Raw genomic sequence first — 10,577 nt, 5'->3', positions numbered from 1 at the left:
TTATGTTATTAAAATTGTATATTATCTAATGTCACAAATACATAAATAATAAAAATAACATCATTTTTGTTGCGTGGGTCCAATAGATTTATTGTGATATCTTTAAATGACTAATTTTAAGTAAATAATCTTTGACTATATCTGGGCCCAATTTAAGTAATTTTTAATATATGTAATTTATAAAAATATAATTCTTTATATACATATAACTCTGGTTCATCTTTCAAAGATCACTTGCTTTATGATGCAAAGGAAAAGGAAATAAGTTTGGAATTAGATTTTGAATAAAGTAACACTGAAGATAAATAAATAAATGTTTTCCTTTAAAATAAAAGAGTACCATTTTCATGATGGCAACAAATGTAGAAATGTGCTTGACACATGGATGTATGTATGGATTGTGATAAGAGTTGTACGAGCCCCCATTAAAATGATTTTTTTTCTTTTTGTAAAAATTTTATTGGCATATATCCACATATCGTACAATTCAATAGTTCGGTCAAATCAAGAAGAACTGTACGATCATCACCATAATCAATTTTAGAACATTTTCTTCTTTCTTGTACTCATTGTTATTAGCTCCCTATTTCCCCCCAACCTCCCTGCCGTACCCCCAAGAAATCATTAATCCAGTTACTGTCTCTCTAGATTTACCTATCCTGGATTTCATGTACAGGAAAACATACAAAAAGCAAACAAACAACAACCCAAACTAGCAATAGTAACAAAGTAAAACTGAAAAAAAAAAACTCAATCTGAAAGAAGCAGAAAACATTAAAAATTAAAACAATTTTAAAGTTTGTCAGAAGGGAGGGCAAATCATAAAGTGTGCAATTTTAGCCTGACCATTAGCAAGGCCATTCACATTCCTATCTATGCTCAGAGAGGGTCCACCTGATCTTAACCTGCTATTTTTTTAACTAAAACAACTTTTAAATGGGTCGAAAGGAAGATCAAAGAAGACCTTACATTTTAATCTGACTATATCTACCATAATCGACTTTCCAATGAGCTCTGTCTGAGAAGGCTAGGCCCAGCCCTTGACTGTGGTCGGAGAGGATCCCCCGGAGGCTTAATCTATGTGTGGACCCCGCAAATGATTTTTTAAGTACCATTCTCTTCCAATCCCCACATTCCACCAGAAGTAAGTTAAGTGTTTGGATTTGGGGGTCTTCTGTTATTACACTCACTCCCTCACTGCCATCAAATCGACTCTGACTCACGGCGACTCTAGGACAGAGAGTCACTCTGCCCCTGTGGGTGGTAACTCCTGTGGAGTAGAAAATCTTATCTTTCTCCTGCAGAGCAACTAGTGGTTTCAAACTTCTGACCTTGCCGTTAGCAGCTTAGTGGATAACTCACTACACTACCAGAGCTCCTTATTCCATGTCAGAGGCTAATAAATAATGACAGATTTAAACATTGCCCCTGTTTCCTGCTCCTGTTACAGTTATCTAAATACAATCTATTCGTTATGCCTGTATCGTTTTAATGCATTCAATCTGTGTGCATTCACGTAGTGGCTGAACCCTGACTGCTAATGGGAGCGTGGTGGCTGCGGTCCAGACCCACTCAGAGGAGTGGCGCCACGGCACAAGGACCCGGTGAGCTGCTTGTCTGCAGACTCACAGACCAAGAAAACCCACAGGGCTGGTCTACCTTGTCCCATGGCGTCACCACGATTCAAAAACCGCTCCGCGGCAAACAGCAGTAATGAGCTTATATGCTAACTTTAGACAGGACCTCTGGACTGTCAGGGGGATGAGATTCTAAAGCTTCCACGCTTTCCTCTCCTCCCCTCATCTGTCTGCTAACTTTTGTTAGCTACTCTGCAATGTCTAATCTCACTGCTTTCAGTCTTCAAAGCATATTACATTAGCTTTGCGTTCTTTTTTATTTTTGAAATCATTTTATTGGGGGCTCATACAACTCTTATCACAATCCATCCATTGTGTCAAGCACATTTGTACATTTCTTGCCAACATCATTCTCAAAACATTTGCTTTCTACTTGAGCCCTTGGTATTAGCTCCTCATTTTCCCCACCCTCCCCACGTACCCCCTATGTACCCTTGATAATTTATAATTCTTATTAATTTGTCATATCTTACACTGTCTGATGTCTCCCTTCACCCACTTTTCTGTTGTTCATCCCTCAGGGAGGGGGTTATATGAAGATCCTTGTAATTGGATCCCCCTTTCTACCCCACCTTCCCTCCACCCTCCCAGTATCGCCACTCTCTCCACTGGCCCTGAAGGGATCATCTGCCCTGGAATCCCTGTGTTTCCAGTTCCTATCTGTACCAGTGTACATCCTTCTTTGTGTTCTGTAACACAAAGATAGTTTAAGTCTCTAGAGTTAAGAGACTTACATAGTTAAGTCTCTAGGACTTGCCTTAGGAATAAAGTGGAGTTATGGATTTTTGCACCAGGAGAGTTGGTTTAGAAATTTGCTGGCCATTTTCAAAACTCCATTTCTACAGGAAACAATTGTATCTCATTCCATGGTCACAGAACTCTAAAGCCACACTGAGTTTTCCAAAGTTGGGGATGTTGTGTGGAGAGTTTTGAGGACACTGAGCTCAGGGAGATAAAATAGGAACTCAGAAAAATTCCAGGAGCATTATTTTCTCCAACGACACAGCAGAATGGTATGTGCCTGACAGCTGCTTTGCAGAACCCAGGCACCCAGTGCTGTGCTTCAAAGAAGGAATGATGTCCGTGGGTGCTCTGTCCGATACAATCAGGGAGGGGGAGCGAGGAAAAGCAGTCTGCTTTCCCGACCTGCGTTCGCAGTGACAACGTGGGAAACCATTGGTAATGCACAGCAAGCTGTTTGGGTTGTTAGTGCCGGCAAGTCAGTTCCAACCCATAGCGAACCCAGGTGCATCCAAACAGAACACTTCTGGCCCTGGGCCACCATCACCACTGTTTTTATGTCTGAGCGCATCGAAGCGGCCATTGTGTCGGTCCATCAGGTAGAAGGTCATCCTCGTGTCCATTGCCCTTCTACTTGCCTCGAAGGAACATTCTGGCTGTACCTCATCCAAGACGGATGCGTGTGTTCTTTTGGCAGTCCATGGTACTGTTGATAGTCTTCCCCAGCACCACCATTCAAATGCATCCATTCTCCGTCCATCTTCGTTACGCCTTGTCCAACCTTCACATGCATATGAGACAAGTGAACACATGAGGCCTGCAGTCATGCTCCCCTTGGTCCTCAGAGTAACATCCTTGCTTTCAACCCTTTTAAAGAGGCCTTGGGCAGCGGATTTACTCAATGCAATGTGTCTTTTACTCTCTTGACTGCTATTTCGGAAGCACATCTTTAATAACTCTAATTTGAGATTGTCATTTGTTTCTTGTGGGAACTCTGGCTAGGAAAAAGGACCATGCACTATTTCAACATTGATAAAGTAAGAATTGATGATACTTAGCATATAATATAGGTTATCTAAATCGGTAAAGTACATCACTCACTCACTGCCATCAAGTTGATTCCGACTCAGAATGACCCTAGACAGGGTAGAACTTCCCCCCTGGGATTTTCTGAGACTGTAACTCCACACAGGAGTGGAAAGCCTCACCTTTGTCCTACAAAGTGACTGGTGGTTTCGAACTGCTGATTTTGTAGTTAGCAGCCCAATCTGTATGCCATTATGGCACCAGGGCCTAGTGGAATAATATCTAGTCAGTATAATTCAGATTTTTTACTTAATGTGTACCTGCTAACAGAGATATGCTAATTTTTCCTCTACTCAATTAAAATGTCAAAGATTATAAAGCTGTAAGTATCAAACAGTCTGGTGCTGGCATCATGATCAACATAGAGACAAAATAAGCAGAATGGAATGTTCAGAAAAACAAGCAGACTTCAGATTGTTCGTGGAAAAATTCCATTATCCTCTAATTACATTTTGTTCGTGAAATTTGTGAAGTCCTCTCATAAATCCATTCCTCTGTGCCTGTGGATTTTCCACTATGGCACCAAACTCTTCCAATGGAGGGAAGACCAATGATTTCAGCAAATGTGTTAAATCAATGGACTCTTAGATATAACAACAAAAATATAACCACCAAAAGTGAAAACAGATAGACCGAATCTCTTTTTAAAATCCTTTATGCATCAAAGTACTTTGTCAACAAAGTTAAGGGACTGTTTTTTTCTCCACTGAATATAAGAAAATATTTGTTAACCATATCCCTGATAAGGGTTTAATATCCAAAGTATATTAAGAAGTCCTACAACAATACAAAAGAGATAAGCAACTCCAGTTAAAACTGGGCCAAGGGTTTGAATGGGCATTTCTCCAAAGAAGATATACAACTGAGTCATAATCACATGAACGCATGCTCTACCATTAACCATTCGGGAAAGGCAAATCAAAACCACAGGTACTATTTTGCCCTCAATAGGATGGTTATTGCCATAAAAATGTATAATAAATATTGGTGAAGATGTGGAGAAATTGAAACCTTTCTCTACGTAAAATGGCACAATGCATTGTGGGAATGGTTTGGCAGTTCCTTACAAAGTCAAGCCAGATGACTAGCAATTCCACTTTTTTTTTCCTTTTTGCAATTCCACTTTTAAGTATATAGTCAAAGGGACCTGGACACCAAAATTCAATCCAGCACTATTCACAGTAGCCAAAAGATAAGCAAAGTGTGGTGTATGCATATAATGGCATATTATTCAGACATTAGAAATCAAGTTTTGACACATGAACCTCTGATACATGGATGGACCTTAAAAGCACTATGCTAAGAGAAATGTTAGACACAAAGGGACATATATTATATGCTCTCACTTACACAAAGTATCTAGAAGAGGCAAATGCATAGAGACAAAAGCCTATTGGAAGGGAGATTTATTGATTAAGGGGCCCCAGGTTTTTATTTGGGCATCGATAAACTTTTAGGAATAGACAGTGACAAAGGGTCGCTAGGTGTCAGAATTGACTTGATGGCAGTGAGCTTGTGTTTTGGCTTTTGGAATGGTTGCATAACGATGAATATAATAAATGTCACAGAGAGGTATTAAAAATGGTTAAAATGTCAAATTTTTCTTATATTTTATCCTAGAAAAATCAAAGGGAAGAAAACAAGCCATCAGGTTTCTGGCAAGAAACAAAATCCCATCAGTTCAAAGGACTTTAATGAAGGGGCAATTTGCTGAAGAATGGGCATTGTGAGAGCTGGTCCAGTACCAGGGCCGAGAGAGAGCAGGAAGCCATTACCACTCTCCTGCTCCAGGAAAAACGCTGTCTCGATGCTTGAGCCCAGGAAGGGTGGTTGTCATAGAGAAGCAGCCAGCTCTCCAGAGCTATCTATGGTCACGAAAGAAGGCTGTCCGTGACAGAGCCCCTATCTGCCAAGACTGGGAGATGAAGAAGACGTACTCTGTCCACCCATCTTCAGTCTCTCTCTGGGCTCCAGCCAGTGCATTTCATTCACTGACCCAATAGGGAATCAGACAGATGCAGTCCATAGACATCAGCCTGCTTGAGCATAGGGAGGGCGGGGGGAGAGGGAATTGGGATTGGTGAGAGGAGGAGGGACAAGAAGCAGCACAACCAGTAGATCAACTCCAGGTCAATGTTGATGTCACGTGCCATCAAATCCGGTCTGACTCAGAGAGACCCCATGTAACACAGATCCAAACACTGCCCACTCTTGTACCATCCCCACAATGGTCCTTCTGTTTCAGCCCATTGAGGCTGCCACTGTGTCCATTTATCTCATGGAGGGTCTTCCTCTTTTTTACTGCCCGGCTACTTTACCATGCAAATAGGAACTCGGTTGTATGAAAAATAATGCATATATTTATATAGAAGAGACATTTTAGCTACTTTAGATACGTAAAGTAACTACCTCATGGTAGTAGAAGCAGCACAATAACTGCTTTTTATTTCTTATACTTGCTAGGTAATCCGCAAACCCACCAAGATGAGGCTACAGGCTCCCATAACAACTCGAGGCCTTGAACCCTATACAGGGTCACTGTGAATCAGAAATGACTCTACAGCAAGGGGTCCAGATGTGTTGGGTGGATTTTTCAAGTCAGCACAATAACTATGTATGACTTAAAACCTGGCTTGGAGAGACAAATTCTAATCGGAGGTGCATAATTTTAATTTTAACTTTTAAAGGAAATATATACAACTAAGCAGCTCCTTGTGGTAATAATTTCCATTTCTGAAAATTCTGCAGAAGCAGGATCACACCCAGAGTACACTCAAGGTCAAATGGAAGTTGTCTTGGCTCTCAGAGCACTGGATAGTTTCACAGTATTCTGTCAAACGGTGGGAAAGAGAAATCATCTCATGTGTCACAAATGATCTCACAGTTCCAATGATGAGAATCTCTAGATTCTTGTTCATTATTATGAACTTTGTCAGGTAGCACAAACCAATCGGTGATCAACACTTTGCCAAACTACACTTCTGATCCCAGAGCGGGTGGGGTGCACCATCCTTAGTGAGGATCCTTAGGGAGTCGGCGTGGACTCCCGCTCATGGGGACCCTGGGCGTGTCCGAGTGGTAGGTTGCTAGGTCTTTCTTGCCAGGCACCTCTGGATGGATTTGAACTTCCAACCATCCAGAGGCCATTAAAAGTATGCCCCACCCAGGGATGCCATCCAAGAATGAACCCCGTTAACATTTCTTCAAAATCCTTTCACCACAATTACACAGCAAACAGACAGCTCTTTCTGATCACATTTGTTTTCGAAATTATTTTTAGCACTGTTTGATTTAGATGATTTGTTCTACTGTACGGTGTCTTTCAGGTTTTAATTGGATAAAGTACAAATGGAGCCATCGCAAGGAGTGCAGAGGTCTGCATTGGGCCCGGTGGTGTCCACAGCCCGCCTTCCTCCTCGTTCACACCACTGTCCTCGGGCTTATTGTCAGCTCACGTTGGATGAGGGCAAAGGGCGAAGCAGCCAAGACCGCTGAAGAAATGTGTAGTCTGTGCAGAATGACAGTGCAAATCTTTGGAATGTCATAGACCAGCTGACAAAGGAAAACCACTAAAGCAAATACCGAACCTTCGCCCAAGTCCCAAGCCGTTTCATTGCAGCCGGGGAGAAGCCCCACAGACAGCATGGGCTGTGCTGTGTAAATTTAGGCACCCGCTGGCTGCCAGGCTATTTAAAGCTAAGCTGATACAGCGGCAACAGATGCACGGCATGTTGCCTTCTTCTGAAATCTGGAAATGTAGGTAGTGTCCAGAGAGCAGGGGTGAACACTCTCTGGGTCCAGAGATTGGACTTGATAGACTGGTTTCCTCGTCCCTTCTTTCTGTACAAGACTACAAGTTCATATGCACCAACATTTCAAAATATCCACAGACCATTAAAGGGAAATCATTTCATTTAGGATTTGACTTAGCTAGAAAAAAAGACAGAGGAAGGAAAGAAAGAAAAAAAAAGAATGAAGTAAATGTTTGGTTAGTATTTTTTTTAAAGATTTTTCTCTCTGAAAATTCCACCTGTGGCAGGAAACTGATGAATCATAATTAGATTTCATACTTAAATTTCCAGAGACTGAATGTTAACCGCTAGACGCTGTATTAAAATGCCCAAAGTAACAAAACTATGTGGAAAAGAAAACGTTATGAAGTGAATCAAGGCACCATCTTTTCTGCCACACGGTGTTTATAAGAGCGACAACAATTGCTTACGTCAGGACAGTTCTTTTGAAATTGATTCTTAACAAATGCAGGCCCGCTGGCGAGGCTGGCATAGTGGGAAAATCATGGAGTCGTCAATGCATACAATCAGACGACTGCTACCTTGTCCGTGTTCCGTGATAAGAACAGGGCCACTCAGCTGCAAGGCATCGCGTGGAACAACGGCTCCTTTCTGAGCTCGAATAAAGACACCGTCCACCTACTTTTAATCCTCACTGAAATCGCGGTGAATCGTTTCACCCGTGAGCCAGGCAAACAGCCGCGGTCTTCTAAGCTTCCCCGAGCGGCGAGCACAGCACCGGGCGGCTTTCCGCGCTCTTCCCAGCGGGATCCTTGTCTTGCACCACCAGAATGCCGTCGTGGCAGAGGATCGCCGACAGATCGCGGGTTTCCACGCCGTCTGGCAGCTTATACTGCCGAGTGAAGCTTCTGGAGACAAAGCCGTGCTCATCCATGCGGGTCCCGTGCTGCGCCTTAATCAGCAGCCAGCCCTCGAAGGTCTGAATGATGATGTCCTCGGGGAGGAACTGCACCACATCCAGCAGAATCTGAAAGCGGCATTGACCTTCCTGCTGCGGCCCCTCGGTCCCCGAGGCCCCTGGCGGGTGGGCCGCGGCCTCCCGGGCTTGTCGCAGGTCCCCGATGGCTGGCCCAGGCAGTGCATACAGAGCGTGGTCCAGCCTGCAGGCTTCCAGCCCTCGGGCTTCAAACTCCTCCTGGTAGCGCACGGGGGTGTCTATGAGGTGCCTCAGAATGACGTTGGCCATGGTGGAAGAGCCAAGGGCACCGGCGTGCCGTCTAATTTCTGTCCGGGTCCCCGGGGATGGCTGTCGTCCCTAGCCCTGCCCAGACGCAGCCGCTCTCTGAGGCCTGAATCGGACCAGCAGGCACGGACTCCTGTCTTTCGCTCAGGCTGACAATGAGCTGCTATTTATAGAGGGTCAAGCTTGCACTTAGCATGCACAACTGCAGAGGGATGGGTGGCCCTCCGGTTCGTGGCTATTCTTGGCCTAAGTGTCTGCCTGGCTCACCCCAGGAGAATAGGAGAGTTGGTTTCAGTGTTCTGTCCTGGTGAACCATCCTGGGAGAAGTGAATCTAGCTGTAATGAATCCTGAATGAAGACACAAACACACGCACACAGACACGCACGCGCCTGTGTGTGCATTCTTATTTCAAGTGTTCATTAAGTCTCAGACCCTATGCATTTGGCTTTTATTTCGTCTTTTACTCTTTCCTGCTTAAGGGACACTGGAGTGACTCATCTGGGTTGATTTACACATGACTCATCCGAAAATGGAGACCAGATGACTCAACTAGATAAGGTTAAGCGGCAGACTTCAGATGGGGACTGGCTGGGGAGAGAAGCATGGGGTGATCTTAGTGGGGCCAATAAAGCCCCCAGGGACAGAAAACGGCAGAATTTTGAACTATTTGACATGAAAGCCCAGAAAAGTAACGATTTATCTAGTCACCATTTTATCAACTAAAATACCCTTTACAGCAGAAACCCATTGAAAAAGAAAGAGGCTGGTCTTTATCCATTCTATAGAAGGATCCCCCAAATATATGAAGCCAAAACAGGAAAATAAAAATAGAACAGTATATACTATATACTACTGATTATGTTTTTAAAAGTAGATCTTTGCTTTTATGGACAGGATCTCTTCAAAAGATCGTTCTGAGGACAGGGCTTGCCTTCAGCGAGGGCAGCGGGGCCTTTGGGAGCAGGGGTTGAAGGGAACAGATTTCACTTTCAATCATTTTATTCTTTTCGTTGGACCATGCATATGCAATGCATGGATGCATTAAAAGGTTTAAAATATGGAAAACAACCTCTCTCATTCCTATGACATACATTTATATATGTGTGTATTTATATATACATAGATATATGGAAAATATATTTTACAATATAGGCACACTCTCGGTGTGTGATAGTTTCTAGAGTGGGTAGACTCAGGAAAGCATTTCTTGTAACAACCCATGCCTATTATGTCTTAGAGGGCCAGAACACTGTCTGTTAAAATCACTGAAAAATCAGAAACCAGAAAGAAACAAAACCTCCTTGGGTTTCTTTTCCTTACTTAAAAAAAGAAAACACGCTTTGTGCACATTTTGGTGTATGCTTAGGAATAAGCAGCCCTATAATGCTGCTGTTCGCACTCAGCTTTTTGGCCTGCTGGTGGCCTTCGGGAGAAAGCTAGGCTCGGTCCTGCTAATGTCCTTTGGGCTATAACATGCTCAGGGACATTCCCACCAGGGCTGCTTTGAGGGGCAAGTCGAGAGCTGCACCTCCAACCCGCGGAAGGAATACAGAGATGTTAACTCACTGCCTTGCAGCCAGTGCTGACCCATAGTGACCCCCTGTGGCTTTCCTAGACCGTCACAGTTACGCTCATCCAACGATATTTAAAGGAAGTCTGGTAGCACTGTGAGTTAGGCTGCTGACAGCAAGGCTGACAGTTCAAACCCACCAGCCTCGCTGTGGGGGAGAGAGGAGGCCATCTGCTCCTATAAAGACTTAGTCACAGAAATCCTTTACAGGATCACTATGAGGCGGAACGGACTTGGTGGCAGTGAGTTTGGTTTGGGTTGGCAGTTATTTAGATGCTAGAAACAGGCTGCTAGCATGGGAAGATTAAAAAAAAAAAAACAACAACAAGAAAACATCTCTTACCTCCAGGGATCTCTGAAACAGACTGTGGGACCGGAGTCGAATGATCTGTTTCCATGTTGGATCATGACAGGGAGTGGTTGAAGGAAAAATGAGCACCCACATTTCTACACAACTGTAGACTCCAGCTTCTACCACTTTCCCCAAACAGCCGTTTTAATGCTAAACCGCAACGGCCTCCCCATCGTCATCCCCTGCCCGGATGCT

General features: G+C 43.7%; 1 protein-coding gene across 1 annotated transcript; it reads right to left on the bottom strand.

Moving 5' to 3' along the window:
- Positions 1–257: 257 nt before the first annotated feature.
- HSPB3 (heat shock protein family B (small) member 3) lies at positions 258–8,844 on the bottom strand. Its single transcript, XM_075541035.1, has one exon. It carries the CDS (start codon positions 8,460–8,462, stop codon positions 7,965–7,967), a length of 498 nt encoding a protein of 165 aa, XP_075397150.1. The 5' UTR covers positions 8,463–8,844; the 3' UTR covers positions 258–7,964.
- Between the last annotated feature and the right edge of the window lie 1,733 nt (positions 8,845–10,577).

The sequence above is a fragment of the Tenrec ecaudatus genome, chromosome 2 (genome assembly GCF_050624435.1).
Source record: "Tenrec ecaudatus isolate mTenEca1 chromosome 2, mTenEca1.hap1, whole genome shotgun sequence".
In the NCBI taxonomy this organism is placed as follows: domain Eukaryota; kingdom Metazoa; phylum Chordata; class Mammalia; order Afrosoricida; family Tenrecidae; genus Tenrec; species Tenrec ecaudatus.
This window is presented reverse-complemented; position numbering and strand designations above follow the sequence as displayed.

Coding starts and splice junctions, on each gene's coding strand:
- HSPB3 (XM_075541035.1), bottom strand. CDS start 8,462: ATGGCCAACGTCATTCTGAGGCACCTCATAGACACCCCCGTGCGCTAC.